The following is a 21,733-nucleotide window of genomic DNA, read 5'->3' on the forward strand; positions in this document are numbered from 1 at the left end:
ATTTAATTTGGTGAATAATGAATGCATTTGTGGCAAGAAAACTATTTTATAAAACCTTCATATTTGACTACCATTTTCCTTGATGTTTTTTACACAGTCAATTAAAATATGTTATAAACACATATACTGACATATAGTCTGTTCATATAGTTTTAATTTTATAGCAAGTTAAGTGTTGGAAGTTTTTCTCAACCTAACTTGAAAGTTTTGACCCATCTATCCTATCATACTTGCTTTTTTGGGGATTACCTTGATACCGTAGTACTAGTAACGTCCTCTGAAATTACCCAAAATGGCAGACATTGAAAATATTCTAAAAAATGTCATTTTTATTGGTTCTTTTGAAATAATTTTTTGACAAACAGTTCAGAAAAAGGTTCAATTATAAGATGGAAGAAAAATCTCATTAATTAATGATATTTTTATTTAAATATTTTCTGATAAACGTTAAGTACCGTGATATCATAGAACCCCGGGCTATATCCAGAAAACTGCTGATACAATGTATATACTAAATGTTTTACTCATAAAACATGGTCTTTTGTTTGATATTATGCTTTATATTACACAATATTTCTATCATATGACAACAACAACAGGGCCTACTATACCAACTAGTATAATTATGTCATATTTTAATTGTCCTGTATATCAGATTTTAAAGTAATTAAATTGTGCTAACATAATGTTAAGAAAATGTATCAGTTTTTATGGGATTTTTTTAACAAGGACATTTAAACACTGTGGTTATTGATCAAATTGTGGTCAGCAAGACTGCTATCTAGAAGGTACTGCAGTTGAAAGCTTTTGTAAGTCACTCCTATTATCCATATTCCCTTTTTGCATAGGAATTTATTTCTTTAACACACAGGCATTTTATAACTTAATAAATGGCAGGTGTCTGTGGCCAGACAGCTTTATGGTCATTGACTTAAAACCACTTGCCTGTCACCACTTTGGGTTTGAATCATGCTTGGAACTTTGGATTCATTTATGTGACAAAGCTTAGCTCATGCTAGCTTACGGAGCATCAGTGGTTCTACTCGGGTGAAAAAAAACTGCAGATAAAGGCACCCGAGGTCTGCCTCCACCAGTTGTACTGTAAATTTGCTATATGACCTAAACTGTATTGGTGCAATGTAAAACCCAGTCAACGAAAAAGAAGAGGGAAAAAAAAGAATTATACTAAAAGAAAGTAATTTATATGTATTTGAATTCCTGTTTTAAAGCATTTCACAATTGAAGATGGCAGCAGCTGATGAAAGAAGAGTTATGTGTGTAGGTCTTTGTTGTGTGGATATTGTCAGCATTGTTCAATCATTCCCTGTGGAGGATTCTGATCAGAGGTATGCTTTATATTATATATGTTCTAACACTCTTTACACTATTCCCATGTTAATCCATAACCTGCTGAAATTTTCCAACTTCCATTTTTTGGAACAGTCCATTATAGTTTAAAGACATAAAATAGCATATGCATGTTCAACTTTCATATAATTTTGAAATGTGCCGTACAGCTAGACAATACAGTGTGTCCTGGCTAGCCGTACGTGACTCATGTATGGCTAGAACTTTTGCCTAGCCTAGGGATTTCAAGATGAGAATTTGAAGTTGGTTTGTCAACAGTGTAGAGCCTGGATGGACTTCATGGATGTGCAGGCAGACCTGGCTTTACTGGTGGCAAAGGCTGATCACTTTCTGCTCCGCCAGGTTAAGAGTTAAACATAAAGGGCAGTTAACTTGTTAAGTGTATTATCACACAATATATGCACAGCATAAAACGAATGCTTACCCATCATTTGACATCAGTTGATGATGTCAATTAAACAATTGATGTCATAAATAACTTCTCAGATCAATGTACATGTAGTTCAATAAATATATATAGCTGTTAGTTCATTAGTCCATAACCAGGTTTTTTATTGACCTGTTAACTTTTAACAGCTGAGATATGGTACCAGTTTCAAAAATATGTTTTTCCAATTTCAAGGAAAAAATTCCCATTTTATGTAAACAGAAAAAAATTCAAAAACAAAATTATCACCATTTTGTGACAACCTTACTCTACTGTACAAAGCAAATTGTATTTTTTCATTCCAAATTTTAAAATGTAGTTGTAAGTAATGAATAAATAAGTGAAATATAAAACGAGCTGAATGAACCAAATACTTAACATTTTGTTTTATTTTGATATAAAAATGTATATACAGTACAGTGTGAGTTGCTCCAAATTTTGTTCATTGTCTGAACCCACGGTACACATGCCATATACTTATACTTGTACAGGTTAATAGCCTCAGGGTTACCGAGGATGAATTCTGTCTGAATCAACAGACAAATTTCTAATTTCTAGGGTTTGTGTCATGTTTCCCAAATGGTAAGAAGAAACCCTAATTACAGTTACATGAACAGGATGTCATACTTCAAGATTTTGTTTTCTGATTTCCAGTTACTCTAATTGTTGGGGTATATATTTGAAGGTCACTAGATTATTACTGGCAACGTGGAGGAAATGCCTCTAACAGCTCATCTGTCCTGTCCATGCTTGGCTGCCCAGTGGAATTCATGGGAACGTTTGTTAAAAGTCCAGAATATGGGTAAGATTTGTAATTTTCAAGTTTTCAGATTATTTTAAGGTTTGTCTTTAAAATTTAATGGTACATCTGTATGTGTTACAAAACTGATATTCATTTTTAAAATAGATAAGCTAGTTTGTTGCAAGAACTTTATTGTGCCTTCATAGTTGCATAGTTGAGGATCTCTTGGCTGATCACTGACAATTACGATTTAAATAATTATGATAGTAAATGACTTAAAACCAAAGAAATATAAATGGTGAAACATTAATTGATAGATTTTTTCTGATTTATTTATAATTATGACGTAATTAGAGAAATTAATTAAATTATATCTCACAGAAAAAAAGATGAGGGGCATCCATGGCTGAATGATCAATGTCATTGACTTCAAACCACTTGCCACTTAACACTGTGGGTTTAAATCCCACCAGTGATTTTGGATTCTTTCATGTGTGGCAGCTATCCAGCTAGCTTGTAGAGTGTTTGTGGTTCTCACTCAGGTGCCCATTTCTATGCCTTTATGCGAAAGGGTTGTAACTCAATATTTTGAAATTATTCAGGAGAGACAAAAAACTTATTTATTCTTTTACATTCTAATAAATACTTCATTAATTTTGGTTTTTGGCTTTCATTCATTTACTGATATATAATTGATTGGAAAGGTTATTTTATTTTGCCAGGATAAAGAGATAATTGATAAAGTTTCAGTTACAACCCTTTCGCACCAAAAAAATAATAAATTTCAAAAAATCATTTGGTGCGAAAGGGTTGTAACTAAATTTTTGCTTTAAATTCTGATAATTGTAATGGGTCAAATGAACAGATCCAAGCTTGTGTTTAGTATGAACTAATTTAACATATTGCCTGGATATTTCAGTGAAAAACCTTCAAATTTTATGTTTTTAAAATATAATTTCAGTCAAATGATTTTTTTTAAAGAAATTCACTTTATATATAATATATTTTTAAGCATTATCCAGGATCTTCTTTACTATTAAGCCAAAAGTATGAGAAAGATGATAATAGATGTTCTAAGCTCATGCTATTCTTACAACTCTTTACAGTCCCAAATTTCATTGTTTCTAATTATATAAATCAGTCAGTAATTAAATGAGAAAAAAATAAGGTCTGCAAATAATAACAATTACAAAATGCAATCCCCTCACCCCAATAAAATTCACAGGTGTGCACACAAACGCACATACAGCTGAAGAAGTGATTAATATCTTTAAGAATGATTTTAAAAAGATAAAATATATCTGATAATTTACTTTTATCTAACAGAAAACAAAGGGTCAATAAAATATTTTACTTAATATTCTAACACAACCCGCATTTTTCCCTATTGAACATAGAAGAACCAAAAGTGTGCATTATTATGCAATAAAATCACTGTCTGACATTCTATTTTAAGACATGTGATGTTATCATTATACACGCAAAGTAACCACTAAAAATGTGATGCGCTGAAAATGAGTACGGAACAAATCGTGCGCAATTTAGCTAAATATATTTAGGTACGGCAGCATTAAAATTTTATTTGTTGATGTCATGTTAGAATCAAAATAATATATCCAAATCGCTTGGAATCACTGAATAAAATCACTGTTTATTGATTGAATGTGCATCATTATATCACTCGGGCTACGCCCTCGTAATTCCACACATCCGACCTCCAAACAGTGATGTTATTGAGCGATAAAATCACAGTTTGGGATATATTATTTCTAAAATAATAGACCTATGTAACTTAAGCAAGATATACATGTAGCCTGTTTATCTGTGTAATTCAACCATACATCATACTGTTGGCTTGCAGTTTTATGGAAAGTCTTTTTCTTTTGTCCCATCAGCAGATATTTGTGATTTCTCAATTTTAACACCATGAACATGTTTAGTTGAGTTTTGCTGAAATTTGTGCCAGAAGAGTTGACAGTTGATTGCATTTACTACTGCTGTCCTTCTCCAGGAATCTATTGATTCTGAGAAATCCTTTAATATTTTTTTTTAAGAATTTATTTTAGTTTTAACATCTTTTATCTACATGTAGGTTTATATTATCTACACATAAACACCTTTGTTATATTGTAATACTTTTGTCTATACATAATTATTTTATTATTATGTATATGTATCTAAACTTAATGTTTACAATAAGTTGTCAAAGAAAAATTTGTTCACATATCTAGTCAGACATTGCCTTGTAACGTAAATAAAATTTTAGTACAATATTTATACAATTTGTCTTTGACAAGACATGAAAATATTCCAATAGTAATTCATGTAAGTTTAAAACCAAATCAAGAATTGAGTAATAATTGTATAATTTCTTTAAGTTATTTTAACATTTAGTAATTAAAAAAGCATCGAAACACGAGGCTGTTGGATTTGTATGAGAGTATAAATCAGATTGCCGATTGTTTTGATGTTCTTTCTCTTTTGTATCTTAGGCAAAAATAAAAACACATTCCAAGTCATCCAAGAAAAATGTACCAAATGTATAAGCATCTGAATATGACTTTTCTACTGTTATCTCCCTCCCTGTCTCTTACCCTGTAGTTACATTATGTAGAAACCAGAAAAAAAGAACCAGTTAATAAGCAAGCTCTGTTAAAGCACTGTGCATGTATTGGTATGCAATTTAACTCTGACATGTTTTCAAAAGTCTCCAAACTATGATACAATCATAATTTGTATCATAGTTTGGGGACTTTTCTGTTGAAAAGTGTCAGAGTTAAATCGTATACATATACATGCACAGTGCGGTAACTGGAGTGCAGGTATCAGTTACCCGCACTCCAGATAATGCCCGTGGATTGGTTCATTTTTGCTGGGGTTTACATATTGTGACGGCAGAGAAAGGGAAAGGGGCAGAACTATCATATTCAAATGCTCGTTCATTGGTTATTTTTTTCTGGGGTTTCATATTATGACAACAGGGAACGTGCTGTCATGTTTGACTATGATACAAAAGAGAAAGAACACCAAAACACTCTGCAATCTGATTTATACTCGGGGGCTACGCCCCCTCGTACAAATCAGATAGCCTCGTGTTTCGGTGCTCTTTCTATTACATATTGTATGGCAATTGTTTATAATAAATTTATTTTGAGTTACGGTAATTTCATTTTGGTAAACCCAAAATAGGTCCATTACTTTTTCTTGCTATTTTGCAACATTATACCAATGACAATTTTTATGTTGAGAAAAAATCATTATAATAGTACTGTTAGTCAAATATAGCAATGTACTATGATATTGTTTCTCTTATAAGCATTGGAATTGATTTATGTTTGAAATTTGTATCAGTTATTCAAATTTTTGTATTATGTCTGAATGAAAGCTCAACAATTATGTAAATAACAAGGAATCAGAAGCTGAGACTGTTTTAAAAACTTTGTCAATTAGTTTGAAGAAATAATCCACTAAATATTTCACAGAATGTGATATAAGATATTGAGATACAACTGTTTTGCACTAGGATTTATTCAAAATATTATCAAAATGTTGGTGCGAAACGGTTGTAACTTAAGTTACAACCGTTTCGCACCAACAAAATATGTCTGTTTGAGTTACAACCTTTGGACAAATATACTTTTTTGGTAGTTTAATTTTAGCTTTCAAGTTTAATATTTTTACAACATGTGTGTATATTGCTCCTTCATTGAAAAACACCATAAAACCATTTTCGGTGAAATTATGAGTTACAACCCTTTCGCACCAAGGCATCGATTTGTGTATTAAATATTGCACAGAGGGAAATGAAAGACGTGGACATTAGCTTGCTCTTTCCAATACTGACCATGAACAGGCTCAATGAAACCAAGCCTGCAACAATGGATGTGCAGTAACTGATATAGTAAAGATTTATTTTATATAATTTTTTTTTTTGCAGGTTTTTGGCAAAAGACTTTAAAGCTTTTAACATAAGTACGGATAATTGTGCCGTATATGAAGAGGGTAGCGTTAAATGTCCAGTTGCCATAGTGATAGTCAACCAACAGACTGGTTCACGTACAATAATGGCTGCTTTAAAGTAAGTTTATCCCTCATACAAAATAATGGCTGCTTTGAAGTAAGTTTATCCCTTGCACAATAATATCTGCTTTAAAGTAAGTTTATTCCACGCACAATAATGGCTGCTTTAAAGTAAGTTTATCCCTCGCACAATAATGGCTGCTTTAAAGTAAGTTAATCCCTCATACAATAATGGCTGCTTTGAAGTAAGTTTATCCCTCGCAAAATAATGGCTGCTTTAAAGTAAGTAATCCCTCATACAATAATATCTGCTTTGAAGTAAGTTTATCCCTCGCAAAATAATGGCTGCTTTAAAGTAAATTTTATTCCTCGCACAATAATGGCTGCTTTAAAGTAAGTTTCTCCCTCGCACAATAATGGCTGCTTTAAAGTAAGTTAATCCCTCATACAATAATGGCTGCTTTGAAGTAAGTTTATCCCTCGCAAAATAATGGCTGCTTTAAAGTAAGTTTATCCCTCGCACAATAATTGCTGCTTTAAAGTAAGTTTATCCCTCACACAATAATGGCTGATTTAAAGTAAGTTTATCCCTCGCACAATAATGGCTGCTTTAAAGTAAGTTTCTCCCTTGCACAATAATGGCTGCTTTAAGGTAAGTTTATCCCTCGCACAATAATGGCTGCTTTAAAGTAAGTTTATCCCTCGCACAATAATGGCTGCTTTAAAGTAAGTTTATCCCATGTACAATAATGGCTGCTTTTAAAGTAAGTTTATCCCATGCACAATAATGGCTGCTTTAAAGTAAGTTTATCCCTCGCACAATAATTGCTGCTTTAAAGTAAGTTTATCGCACATACAATAATGGCTGCTTTAAAGTAAGTTTTTCCCTCGCACAATAATGGCTGCTTTAAAGTAAGTTTATCCCTTTGCACAATAATGGCTGCTTTAAAGTAAGTTTATCCCATGCACAATAATGGCTGCTTTAAAGTAAGTTTATCCCTCGCACAATAATGGCTGCTTTAAAGTAAGTTTATCCCTTGCACAATAATGGCTGCTTTAAAGTAAGTTTATCCCATGTACAATAATGGCTGCTTTAAAGTAAGTTTATCCCATGTACAATAATGGCTGCTTTAAAGTAAGTTTATCCCATGCACAATAATGGCTGCTTTAAAGTAAGTTTATCCCATGCACAATAATGGCTGCTTTAAAGTAAGTTTATCCCATGTACAATAATTGCTGCTTTAAAGTAAGTTTATCCCATGTACAATAATTGCTGCTTTAAAGTAAGTTTATCCCATGTACAATAATTGCTGCTTTAAAGTAAGTTTATCCCATGTACAATAATGGCTGCTTTAAAGTAAGTTTATCCCATGTACAATAATTGCTGCTTTAAAGTAAGTTTATCCCATGTACAATAATGGCTGCTTTAAAGTAAGTTTATCCCATGCACAATAATGCTGCTTTAAAGTAAGTTTATGCCACGCACAATAATGGCTGCTTTAAAGTAAGTTTATCCCACATACAATAATGGCTGCTTTAAAGTAAGTTTTTCCCTCGCACAATAATGGCTGCTTTAAAGTAAGTTTATCCCTTTGCACAATAATGGCTGCTTTAAAGTAAGTTTATCCCATGCACAATAATGGCTGCTTTAAAATAAGTTTATCCCACGCACAATAATGGCTGCTTTAAAGTAAGTTTATCCCTGGCACAATAATGGCTGCTTTAAAGTAAGTTTATCCCTTTGCACAATAATGGCTGCTTTAAACTAAGTTTATCCCTAGCACAATAATGACTGCTTTAAAGTAAGTTTTTCCCTCGCACAATAATGGCTGCTTTAAAGTAAGTTTATGCCTCGCACAATGACTGCTTTAAAGTAAGTTTTTCCCTCGCACAATAATGGCTGCTTTAAAGTAAGTTTATTCCTCGCACAATGACTGCTTTAAAGTAAGTTTTTCTCTTGCACAATAATGGCTGCTTTAAAGTAAGTTTCTCCAAATTTCTTAGTCCTTTCTTCATATACTGTGTCCTATATGGATGATGTCTCAAACAGAGAGATTGGCTTATTATATATATATTTTTATATTATTTTAAGAAATTTAGAAAGTTTGAAAGTTAAAGCATGCAATTTTTTAGCATACAACTTGTAAAGCACATTGTTTCTTTTGTGTTGCTTTCTTAATTTCTCTGTAAAAGATGATTATCTCCTTTGATTTTAACTCAGCAGGATACATGTGTATATTATTAGTTATGTAAAGATTTTTGAAAGGTTATATGGTCCTAGATAAATGGTTGTTTGTATATATAACTATATTTATAACAACCATTTATATATAGCCATATAACCTGTCAAGAATCTTTATAACGGATTTATAATACAGCAAACTTCCTTTTTTAGAGAAAAATTGTGATTTCTTCATAAATTGACAGCAGTCTTGTTAATAATAATTAAATATATAAACATCCTGATTAACCAATGAAAAGCGACGGTACAAATGTGCAGTATTATTAAATATTAGGTTACATATTCAATATCATCATATTATTACTAGATGTCCGTACATTATTTTTATATTCCAGCAATATTGCGGAATTACAGTATGAAGATTTTGAAAAAGTTTCACTACAAAATTATAAATGGATTCATTTTGAGGTAAGGTGTACAAGTATTACCATACTTACTTGACAATAAGACAGATTATGCGGTTATGAGTGCCAGTGTGTATGTATGTGTCATCCTTGTCTCTTTGTGTGCTTTTTTATGCCCCCGGGCATATACATGTACTGATTGAACCGTCCGCCTGTCCATCTGTCCGTATGAGGTTAACCTAGAACGGCAAGTTGGATTTTTCTTAAGTTCTACCTGTTTCAATGGCTTTTAAGTTTACACACTTACTAATCAATACAAAGTACATGATCTGGGCAAGTTACATAACTCTGGCTTTCATATTTACCAAGTTATTGCCCTTTTCAGCACTTAGAAAATGAATAATGGTTAACTTAAAACGGCAAGTTGGAAATATCTTAAGTTCTATCTATACTAATGGCTTTATAATTTCCACACTTACTTATCAATACATAGTACATGATATTGCCAAGTTATATAACTGTGTCATCCATATTTCCCAGTTATTTCCCTTTTTTCACTTTGAAAATAGGGCCTTGTCTGGTTAACCTATTTCAGCAAGTTGGATTTATATTAAATTTCTCCTAATTGCTTAATTTCTTTAATGATATCTTTCATATTTAGCAGGTGGATACCTTTGATGGTCCTCTAATTTTTTGTGGAGTAAGCGGTCTCTAGGGTCAAGGTCACTGGTTTAAAAAATAAATATAAACATCTTTGCTCATATAGCCTTTATATTTTATTTGATGTCTTAGTTTAATACAAACATGCCAAAGGAGGTCCTTTTTCTTTGAGTGTAGTAAGGGGTCATTTGGGTCAAGGTCAATGTTACCAATGTCAAGGTCACCAATGTTAAAAATAGATTTTTACATTTTTACAGGTGTATTGACCTTATTCTATAGACAGATGTTATTTATAATTGATAGAAACATAAACTTTGATGGAGTTAGTGGTCAGTTGGGTCAAGGTCATCAGTGCTAAAAAATAGATTTTTACACATTTGCTCATATAGCCTTTATTAAGTGACAGATATATTTTATATTTGGTAGGAAGATAACTTGCATGGTATTCATCCTTTTGATTGAGGTAGGGATCAGTGGGTCAAGGTCACTTGTGCTAAAAACAGATTTTTACACTTTTGCCCATACAGCTTTTATTTATTGACAGATGTATTTCATATTTGGTAGGAAGATAACTTGCATGGTATTCTTCCTTTGGATAGAGTTAGGGGTCAGTTTGGTTAAGGTCACCAGTGCTAAAAATAGATTTTTACACTTTTGCCCATACAGCCTTTATTTATTGACAGATGTATTTCATATTTGGTAGGAAGATAACTTACATGGTATTTTTCTTTTGGATAGAGTAAGGGGTCAGTTAGGTTAAGGTCACTAGTGCTAAAAATAGATTTTTACACTTTTGCCCATACAGCCTTTATATAATGACAGATGTATTTCATATTTGGTAGGAAGATAACTTGCATGAAGTTGAATATTTTTCAACTCACAAGTCAGAGCAATGACTTAGCAACTTATATTTTTAACAATTACAAAATGCCATGACTTTGTCAAGCTATATAACTTGTGTTTACAATTTTTTGGCAATTTTTCTGTCCATAACTGAGTGAATGGGTAAACATTTTTTGAAATATTGCTACTGACAAGAATCTGAGCCGGGGGCATTTGTGTTTAACAAACACCTTCTTGTTTTTTTGTTGTTGTTGTTATTTTTTGTGTTTTTTTTGTTTTTTTTTCTTTTCCTTTTGATTTTTTTGTAATTGTTGTTTTTCTTTCATTACATTGATTTCAATCTGGTATACCCGTTCATATGCATGAAAATAAATAATTGTAAAACCACTGTGGGATGTGCTTCGACCCACAAATGGTTATGTGACGAAGCGAATAAATGGGTTACCCCATGTGGGACCTGAAAAAAAAAAAAAAGACAGATTATGTAGAAGACAAGACCTAAACTTGGTACTAAAAGTGGCAGTAATTTGCCTATGATTCTCAGAAATTTTTGTGTGTGTCAAGTTTCATATGTCAGACATGTCAGACTGTTTGAAAACTTTATAAATATATTCTTTATACTATTTTATGTTAGTCAGAGCCTTGGCAGACTGCAAGAAAGTGGAGGCTGGCCTGGTTTTTTTTGCCCCCAGGCATATAGTAATTGAACCGTCCGTCCGTCTGTCTGTCCGTGCGAGGTTAACCTAGAACGGCAAGTTGGATTTTTCTCAAGTTCTACCTGTACCAATGGCTTCTAAGTTAACACACTTACTAATCAATACAAAGTACATGATCTGGGCAAGTTACATAACTCTGGCTTTCATATTTACCAAGTTATTGCCCTTTTCAGCACTTAGAAAATGAGTAATGGTAAACCTAAAACGGCAAGTTGGAAATATCTTAAGTTCTATCTATACTAATGGCTTTATAATTTCTACACTTACTTATCAATACAAAGTACATGATATTACCAACTTATATAACTGTGTCATCCATATTTCCCAGTTATTTCCCTTTTTTTACTTTGAAAATAGGGCCTTGTCTGGTTAACCTATTTCAGCAAGTTGGATTTATCTTAAATTTCTCCTTATTGCTTAATTTCTTTAATGATATCTTTCATATTTAGTAGGTGGATACCTTTGATGGTCCTCTAATTTTTTGTGGTGTAAGCGGTCTCCAGATCAAGGTCAAGGTCACTGGTTTAAAAAATAAATATAAACATTTTTGCTCATACAGCCTTTATTTTTTAGTTGATGTTTTAGTTTAATACAAACATGCCAAGGGAGGTCCTCTTTCTTTGGGTGTAGTAAGGGGTCATTTGGGTCAAGGTCAATGTTACCAATGTCAAGGTCACCAATGTTAAAAATAGATTTTTACATTTTTACAGGTGTATTGACCTTATTCTATAGACAGATGTTATTTATAAGTGATAGAAACATAAACTTTGATGAAGTAAGGGGTCAGCTGGGTCAAGGTCACCAGTGCTAAAAATAGATCTTTACACTTTTGCCCATACAGCCTTTATTTATTGACAGATGTATTTCATATTTGGTAGGAAGATATTTTACATGGTATTCTTCTTTTAGATAGAGTTAGGGTCAGTTTGGTCAAGGTCACCAGTGGTCAAAATAGATTTTTACACTTATGCCCATACAGCCTTTATATAATGACAGATGTATTTCATATTTGGTAGGAAGATAACTTGCATGAAGTTGAATATTTTTTCAACTTCACAAGTCAGAGCAATGGCTTGGCAACTTATATTTTTCACAATTACAAAATGCCATGACTTTGTCAAGCTATATTGAACTTGTGTTTACAATTTTTTGGCAATTTTTCTGCCCATAACTGAGTGAATGGGTAAACACTTTTTGAAATTTTGCTACTAACAAGAATCTGACCTGGGGGCATTTGTGCTTAACAAACACATTCTTGTTTTATACTTGTGACAAATGCTACTTATGTTTGGGTTCTGACATTCTTTAAAGGTACTCCACTGAGGTCTAACAGCCTAATATAACAAAATTTGCAATACTTTCATAAATCAAATGATGCACTTCAAATGAAAAATTGTCAAAGGTAAAATAAAAATATAGTAATGAATAGTCAATTACCAATTTAATACTGAGTATATTATATATTGTATTAAATAGGTAATTGATCATTTTGGCAATAATGCATTGCAACACTTATAATTTGGGTAAATTGACTCAATAATATTGATTATCAATGGGAAATAAAGTGAGTTAATATTCTGAAATTCTGTATACAAGTTATTGGACAAGATCTTCACCCAGTTATAAAAAAAAATTTGAAAAAAATATTTTTGGTCCCTTCATGTTAAAAAAATTCAGTTCAGTCCCTTTGAAGATCCTGTATGTTGTAATTAAGGATATGATTCTAAAATAACCAAGAATATGTTAAATATGCATTATAAGTAATCATTTGTATTATATTCATTCCTTTCTTGATTAAAAATTTGGCTTAGACTTTATCGAAAATAAATTTCTAATTAGATGATTATATGATGAAACATTTTTGCAGTAAAAAAAGTAAGAACAAAACAAGAAAAAAATGATGAAAATAACCATAAACATATTCTGCGAAAGTAAGATTCATATTGGTTTAAACATATTTTTATTCAAGGTATCTCGCACATGTTAATAATTTACAGTTTAAGCAGAAAGGAATTGGACCGAGAGCTACAATAGCTCATGGTAGTCATCTCCTTTAAGATTCATATTCATAGAGGATATGGAAATAAGATCAATTCAAAACTAGTTGGTTTAACGTCTACCTCCCTTTATTTACATGAAATATTAATTTGGTAATTTCTTTACAAATAATGCTTTTTGGAATGTGCAATATTGATAAATCTTCATTTTAGCATCATATTTACGATATAAAACCATAAAAAAATTTGAGTTACAGGATCTTTAAGGGTTGAGAATATAGAAACACTGCTGAAGTATTATAATAACTTTTAGATGATAATTAATAAAAAGTAAAGTTCCATGTAATATGAATACATTGTATTTGTTTTGTTGTTATAAATATATGTGATATTGATGAATATTTGTAATTGCTAGGGCAGGAATACTGTGGAAAATTTAACACAGATGATACAATGCATACAGAGATATAATGACAGTGTGTCGGCCGAGGCAAATGTTAGAATCTCCTTGGAATTGGAGAAAACTAGGCGATCAGATTTAAGTATGCTTATTAATTATTCTTAATGTAAACAGATATTAAATTTCCTGATAGTAAGCTGTGACTGCAAGATGATTGGTTTAGTACTAAAATTTGTATTTAAAACAGTTTTTTCATTGCCCTTAGAATGAAACAATGTTCATGTATATTGAAACGTTGTTTTCAATCTGTCTTTCTGTCATTTATTGATTGAAGTCATTGGTTTTGTTTTTTTTAATGAAGTTATATCAAGATTGCATTAATTTCATAAAATACTGTTCATGTATAATTTCCTGTTAAGACTGTAAATTGGTGTATACATTTGATTATCTACTGTGTATTTCTAATGATATTTATTGGTAACTTCAAACCACTTGCCCCTCATAACCAGGGACTTTGAATTCGTTCATGTTAGGAAGTTTACAGGAAAAGCCGGTGGTTCTACTCATGTGCCCATCCTTGTTAGAAATAATTAACGGAGGGGCTTCTTTCAGCTGGAAATACACCATAATTATGACCTATTTGGTGCAATTTTAACCCCCTTATCATCCCCCCATTCTAACAAAAAAATGATATGTTTATATTGCATTTGAATGAAAACTGAATGCTTTCATATAAAATCACTATTTAACTGTTTTATTCATGAGCAAGTACTGCAAGTTAATCTATATTTATGACTTATTATAGTACCTCTCATGTCTGAAGTAGACTTTGTATTTGTGAGTAAAGAGTTTGCCGCTGCCCAGGGTTACAGTAATAAAGAGGAAGCAGTGTCTGGAATGGTTCATAAATGCAAGCAAGGGTAACTATGGTTATTAGCTCACCTGTCACAAAGTGACAGGGTGAGCTTTTGTGATCGCTTTTCGTCCGGCGTCCGTCCGGCGTCCGTCCGGCGTCCGTCCGTCGTCCGTCCGTCCGTAAACTTTTACTTTAAATGACATCTCCTCATAAACCACTAAGCCAATTTCATCCAAACTTCACAGGAATGTTCCTTTGGTGGTCACCTTTAAAAATTGTTCAAAGAATTTAATTCCATGCAGAACTCTGGTTGCCATGGCAACCGAAAGAAAAAACTTTAAATATCTTCTTTTAAAAAACCATAAGAGCTAGAGCTAAGATATTTAGCATGAAACATCTTCTAGTGAGTGTCTACCAAGTTTGTTCAAATAAAAGCCCTGGGGTCAAAATTGGCCCCGCCCCGGGGGGTCATTGATTTTCCCTATATGCATATAGTAAAAACTTAAAAAATCTTCTTTTAAAGAACCCAAAGAGCTAGAGCTATGATATTTAGCATGAAACATGTTCTATTGGGTGTCTACCAAGTTTGTTCAAATAAAAGCCCTAAGGTCAAAATTGGCCCGGCCCCGGGGGGTCATTGATTTTCCCTATATGCATATAGTAAAAACTTAAAAAATCTTCTTTTAAAGAACTCAAAGAGCTAGAGCTTAGATATTTGGCATGAAACATCTTCTAGTGAGTGTCTACCAAGTTTGTTCAAATAAAAGCCCTGGGGACAAAATTGGTCCCCCCCGGGGGGGTCATTGATTTACCCTATATGCATATAGTAAAAACTTAAAAAATCTTCTTTTAAAGAACCCAAAGAGCTAGAGCTAAGATATTTAGCATGAAACATGTTCTAATGGGTGTCTACCAAGTTTGTTCAAATAAAAGCCCTGGGGTCAAAATTGGCCCCGCCCCGGGGGGTCATTGATTTTCCCTATATGCATATAGTAAAAACCTAAAAAAATCTTCTTTTAAAGAACTCAAAGAGCTAGAGCTTAGATATTTGGCATGAAACATCTTCTAATGGATGTCTACCAAGATTGTTCAAATAAAAGCCCTGGGGTCAAAATTGGCACCGCCCCGGGGGTTATTGATTTTCCTTATATGTGTATAGCAAAAACTTAAAAAATCTTCTTTGAAAAAACCCAAATAGCTAGAGTTAAGATATTAAGCATGAAACATCTTTTAGTGAGTGTCTACAAAGTTTGTTCAAATAAAAGACCTGGGGTCAAAATTGGCCCCGCCCCGGGGGTCATTGATTTTCTTTATATGTGTTTAGCAAAAACTTTAAATCTTCTTTGAAAAAAACCCAAATAGCTAGAGTTTAGATATTAAGCATGAAACATCTTCTAGTAAGTGTCTACAAAGTTTGTTCAAATAAAAGCCCTGGGATAAAAACTGGCCCCGCCCCAGGGGTGTCATTGTTTTTAACTATATATGTATAGTAAAAACTTAAAAAATCTTCTTTTAAAAAGCCCAATGAGCTAGAGCTTAGATGTTTAGCATGAACATCTTCTTATGGGTGTCTACCAAGTTTGTGCAAATAAAAGCCCTTGGGTTAAATTGGCCCTGCAATGTTGGGGGGCGGGGTTGGGGGGGGCCTATATACAGGTGAGCGACCTCAGGGCCATCATGGCCCTCTTGTTTAATTTTTGTGTTGCCTGTACAGAGTGGTAGCAACATATAGGGATCACTTGCCGTCTGTCTGTCTGTCACAAAACTTGTCCAGACTACTTAACAGAAAGTACTGGTACAATTTCAATTACAAACCTTACAGGAATGACCAGTACCCAGTCTAGTTGTGCATAGTGTCAGCATTTTCCAGTTCAGTGAATTTTGTCAGAGTTATTGTCCTTTAATGATTTTGATTTTTAAAGTTTGTCCAGACAACTCTTCTTCTACCACTTATGCAATTTCAATGAAACTTTACAGGATTGATTGGTAGCTCAAGTACTTGGGCATATTACATGGGTTTTCCACTTGAATGACTTTTTGGCCGTCAGTTATGGCCCTTCAGTAAAAAAGGTGGTTTTCTGTAGCCAGCTACACAGAAGCTTGTCAGGACAACTCCTCAGAAACTCTTGAGTTACCTTTATAAAGAGTTATGCCCCTTTTCATTCTGCCAAGCAGTGAAAATAGTCAAGCTACTGTCTTACAGACAGCTCGTGTTTATGTATATTTTTTGACAAAGTTTGTTAATTAATAACTTACTGATAATGGAGAGGTGAACAAGGGGTAAATGTGTATGCCTCCCATCCTAAGGTCATGAGTTTGAAGCTTGCGAGGCACAGGTTTCGAACCATGTTTTTGCACTTGTTAGTTCCGGGAAGGGTACTTGAAAAGTTATTGATATAAAATGCCAGAACTTGTTAAGGACATTAGCTGCAAACCACTTGCCCCTGACTGCTGTGCATATAGTATAGCTTACAAAATGTGTGTGGTTCTACACAGTTGCCTGTTGCCTGTTATTGCTGAAATAATGTACAGACAGGCACCAGAAGTCTTCTTCCACCAGTAAACCTGGAAAATTGCCATATGACCTATACTGTGTTGATACAAGTTAAATCCCAACCAATAAAAGAAAGATTAAATGAACACAAGTATGTATTAAAAAGTTTAATGTCGAGCTTAATTATACAGTAGAAAAAGTTGATCCTTAAATTAGATAAGAAAATGATATATCATCTCTACATGTTAAGAAGCTTTTATGAAGTTTCTGTTTAATATTTTACCAGAGGAACTGTGATATGTGCATGGGGTGAAGATGGGGCTGCTGCCAAGTCTACGTCAGGTGATCTGAAGACCTCACCAATTTTCCCGCCAAAAACTCTTGTAGATACTCTCGGAGCAGGCGACACGTTCAACGGAGCTACAATCTTTGCACTGAGTCGAGATATACCTTTAGGGGATGCAGTAACTTTTGGTTGTAAAATTGCCGGTGCTAAATGTGGACTTGTAGGTTATAGGGGACTTCAAGGATTGCAGAGCATGTTATGACGTCATGTGTTATATAGTTTTAAATTGATTTTTTTCAGTGAAATTCTAATAAAAAACAATTCAATGTGTCAGTGAAATAAAAGTCATATCTCACTGCATGGAAGTAGTGAAATATAAATATATAAAATTAGATCTTTAACACTTGTTTTGTACATGCAATAAAGAATCAAAAGTAGCAAAAGAAGAACACTCACAAATTAAAAATTTAAAGCCATCATATAATTGAGCATTGTTTGGCATGGTGTTATTTCTTCGAAATGTCTGACCAGCTTTAAAGTAAAATCTGGAAAGATATGACTTAATCAAAAAGGAAATTTGTTAGTGTAATAGTATGAATGTCAGATATGAAAATAGCATTTATTTCTGGTGCTAACTCATTGAAATCCAAAGTAGATAATTTGCTGAAACAAACAAATACGTTTCATGTATTTGTGGTTATTCTTTGTGATAAAATAATTATAGTATTAATTCAAGGTTAATGTGATAAATGAAATACACTTTGAAAGCAGTATGCCTTTAAATTCATGTACATTTTTATGAAAACTAAGAAATCATCAGTGAAATTTGTAAAACATTTGTCAAATGTACCAGTAAAGGGATTTAACCATAACCTTACTCAATCTCCCACGCAGTGATCCCCCCTTACAGAATTAGTTACTGGCCGTATATGGTGCTGGGAATTTGAACCTTACTATCCAAAGATTCTGAAATAAAATGAAATGTTCGATCAAATTAAATATTTTTACGCTGCTAGAACAAAAAGTGATTTTTTTTGTCACCAGTGTAAAGACCAGCCAGGCCAGCACATCCGTGCTGTCTGACCAGGCTCTAAATAGTTTGGGATCACCGTCCAAAAACGGAAGCAAGATAAATCCATTTAAGAAATTCAATAAGTTTAGGATTTTTTTTCATAATACAAGCACTGTGCCCTTTAAACTGCCAATATTTTTACATTTTGTTTACTATAACTAAATATATTTTTTCTTAAGTTTACTTGCTGACTAAGTATTTATACTTTCCCTAGAGGACCATTGTTATTGTTAAGTTACATGAAGCTTGTACCATCAAACATGTCAAATAACTGTATATTTCTTTTATTATCACCTCAATGACATTTTGTAAAATCAAGCTGTTGTTAAGATATATTGTTCACTATTTTTAATTTCATGTACATGTATTATTAAGTACATGCATTTATATAAACTATTTACTGTAATTCAGTGTGCCAAATTAAGCATTTCCTTTATTCTGATACATGTATATACTTAATAAATAAGTGGTCTCATGCCAGAAAGGAATGGCCGTAACCTATAACCCCATGAGCATATTGTGAAAAATGGCCGTTTTCATTGAAAAGCCTCCTGTGACAAGTTCAAATTGCTATGAAACTATGAAAAATACTTCAATACTGATGAAACTTGGCACACATGTTGACTGAACCATGGCCTCTGTAACAGCACGATCAATCGTAAATTCCCTGTTACCATGGCAACAGGGGGATGTCTCAAAATTGGGAAAAATCACTATTTTACATTGTTTTTTTTTCCATCAAAACTGATTTCAAAGTGCTGCAAATTCTCAATGAATTGAGGTAGAGTAAAAGGCTTTTCAGCGTCTGTTACTAGTTACCCAAAGATCGACTTGAGGCCATTTTTAGCCTGTCACATGTCCAAAATTTTCTAGGCGATAAGGAGAACATTTTGATTGGGAGGGGGGGGGGGGGGGCGTCGCCGAAAAGGTGGTCACTTTTTAGCTCACCTGTCACAAAGTGACAGGGTGAGCTTTTGTGATCGCTTTTCGTCCGGCGTCCGTCCGTCGTCCGTCCGTCGTCCGTAAACTTTTACTTTAAATGACATCTTCTCATAAACCACATGGCCAATTTCATCCAAACTTCACAGGAATGTTCCTTTGGTGGTCACCTTTAAAAATTGTTCAAAGAATTAAATTCCATGCAGAACTCTGGTTGCCATGGCAACCGAAAGAAAAAACTTTAAATATCTTCTTTTAAAAAACCCTAAGAGCTAGAGCTTAGATATTTGACATGAAACATCTTCTAGTGAGTGTCTACCAAGTTTGTTCAAATAAAAGCCCTGGGGTCAAAATTGGCCCCGCCCCAGGGGGTCATTGATTTTCCCTAAATGTATATAGTAAAACCTTAAAAAAGTCTTCTTTTAAAGAACCCAAAGAGCTAGAGTTAAGATATTTAGCATCAAACATGTTCTAATAGGTGTCTACCAAGTTTGTTCAAATAAAAGCCCTGGGGTCAAAATTGGCCCCGCCCAGGGGGTCATTGATTTTCCTTATATGTGTATAGCAAAAAGTTAAAAAATCTTCTTTGAAAAAACCCAAATAGCTAGAGTTTAGATATTAAGCATGAAACATCTTCTAGTGATTGTCTACAAAGTTTGTTCAAATAAAAGCCCTGGGGTCAAAACTGGCCCCGCCCCAGGGTGTCATTGTTTTTAAACTATATGTGTATAGTAAAAACTTTAAAAAAATCTTCTTTTAAAAAGCCCAATGAGCTAGAGCTTAGATGTTTAGCATGAAACATCTTCTTATGGGTGGGGGGGGGGGCTATATACAGGTGAGCGACCTCAGGGCCATCATGGCCCTCTTTAACAACATTTCTCAAACGAAAAACAGTGTTTTTGGCCTAAATAGGGCATTTTTTTCACTGTTAAGCACCAAAAGAGTGGGGGGGCAAAAAGCCGTCAAAACACGTCTATATGAGGTAAAAGGTTAAAGGGACTTCCCACATTACAGGACTGGAAATATGTTTTTGAGTTGTATGTACTTTCCCCTTTAAAGATAATAAAGTTTATGGCCCGTAGAATTGTTGATATACCAAGTTACAGTGACCTTGACCTAAAATGTATGTGGTAGGTATACTCATCAATGTGTCTCCCAAAATAAAGTTTAAATGTTCCGTGCTAATAAATTTGGAATGAGTGACAAATCCTATACAAGTCTATATAAATCAAGTATCCCCCGTGGGTAGGCCAAAAGTTTAGGGTTCCCTATACAGTACATCATGTAAACTTCAATATGCATGGTTTGTTTGTAAACAATGCATATGTGAAGCGGCATTACTCTCCAAAACCGTGATATTAGTGCTATCTTCACTTGCAGACGACTGCCGTAAACAACTTGTTTACAACTATTTATAAAGTTTAAAAACTGTAAATATTAGAAATAATTTTGTTAAGGTGATCATAACACTACTTCTAACTTCAGCCATACCAAATTAGCTAAACGTTTCATTATTAAGTCGCAGGTAGCTTATGTACATGTGAATAGACAGAATAAATTCATTGATTAACAAATCAATGGAAACATCATTGGAAGCACCATTTAATACTGTTTTTTGTGTTGTTTCTATTGGTTGCATAATCATTCGGAATCTAGCTATAAATAATTCAGTATTAGGCAATGTTCACTTTAACTGTTGAATTTCTCTAGAGTACTTTAGTCAATTATTTCAATGCATACAATATGACCCAAATAATTAAATTTTCTCTGAAATATGGACTTTCGATTTGTTTTTGTTTTTTACTAATTACCTAGTTTCTGTTTAACCTTTTTATGAATTTGCCCCATTGGCTAACATACACGCGTATAATTATGTATTTATAAACAGACTTAAAGGGACTCCATTGAGGTTTTTTGACATGACGGTACTGAAAATAATGTACGCGATTAATGTATTATTTGATGTAGGTCTACGGTCTAGAACAATAACTTATGTGAAAAAGTTCAGATTATTCGTTCACTCCGTTTTTTCTTTCAAAATAATCATTCTAATTGAGTAAAAATTACCGAAAATTGAAAAATGTTGCAACGCTTTTCACTCAAACTGAGCTAAGAATAGTTAAGAATAGTCCAAAAATACGATTCTCGATGTATTTCTGAGTATGTTTCTTAATTTTCATTTTGCATATCTTTCTGTGCCCTATGAAGCTGATATATGTTAGGAATTTATATTTAATGTTTTACGCTTATAAACCTCAGTGGAGTTCCTTTAACATGGAGGCTTACAAATCTAACCAATCAATAAACAGTCAGACACACCTGCACGT

At 33.2% G+C, this 21,733-nt stretch overlaps 1 protein-coding gene across 1 annotated transcript; it reads left to right on the forward strand.

Annotated features, from left to right (window-relative positions):
* Positions 1 to 1,204: 1,204 nt before the first annotated feature.
* On the forward strand, positions 1,205 to 17,810 carry LOC132728814 (ketohexokinase-like). Its single transcript, XM_060714486.1, has 7 exons — positions 1,205 to 1,346; positions 2,481 to 2,597; positions 6,475 to 6,615; positions 9,135 to 9,207; positions 13,775 to 13,901; positions 14,565 to 14,679; positions 17,396 to 17,810. The coding sequence occupies exons 1-7, from the start codon at positions 1,246 to 1,248 to the stop codon at positions 17,655 to 17,657; spliced, it is 936 nt and encodes a 311-aa protein (XP_060570469.1). The 5' UTR covers positions 1,205 to 1,245; the 3' UTR covers positions 17,658 to 17,810.
* Positions 17,811 to 21,733: the final 3,923 nt, after the last annotated feature.

This window comes from Ruditapes philippinarum, unplaced genomic scaffold (genome assembly GCF_026571515.1).
Source record: "Ruditapes philippinarum isolate M1 unplaced genomic scaffold, ASM2657151v2 ctg2434_1_1_1_1, whole genome shotgun sequence".
In the NCBI taxonomy this organism is placed as follows: Eukaryota; Metazoa; Mollusca; class Bivalvia; order Venerida; family Veneridae; genus Ruditapes; species Ruditapes philippinarum.

Excerpts from the sequence above, each read along its gene's own strand:
- LOC132728814 (XM_060714486.1), top strand. The coding sequence starts at position 1,246 with ATGGCAGCAGCTGATGAAAGAAGAGTTATGTGTGTAGGTCTTTGTTGT. Across the intron at positions 2,598-6,474 it reads GTTAAAAGTCCAGAATATGG|GTTTTTGGCAAAAGACTTTA; the intron begins GTAAGATTTGTA and ends TTTTTTTTGCAG. Across the intron at positions 14,680-17,395 it reads GTTCATAAATGCAAGCAAGG|AGGAACTGTGATATGTGCAT; the intron begins GTAACTATGGTT and ends ATATTTTACCAG.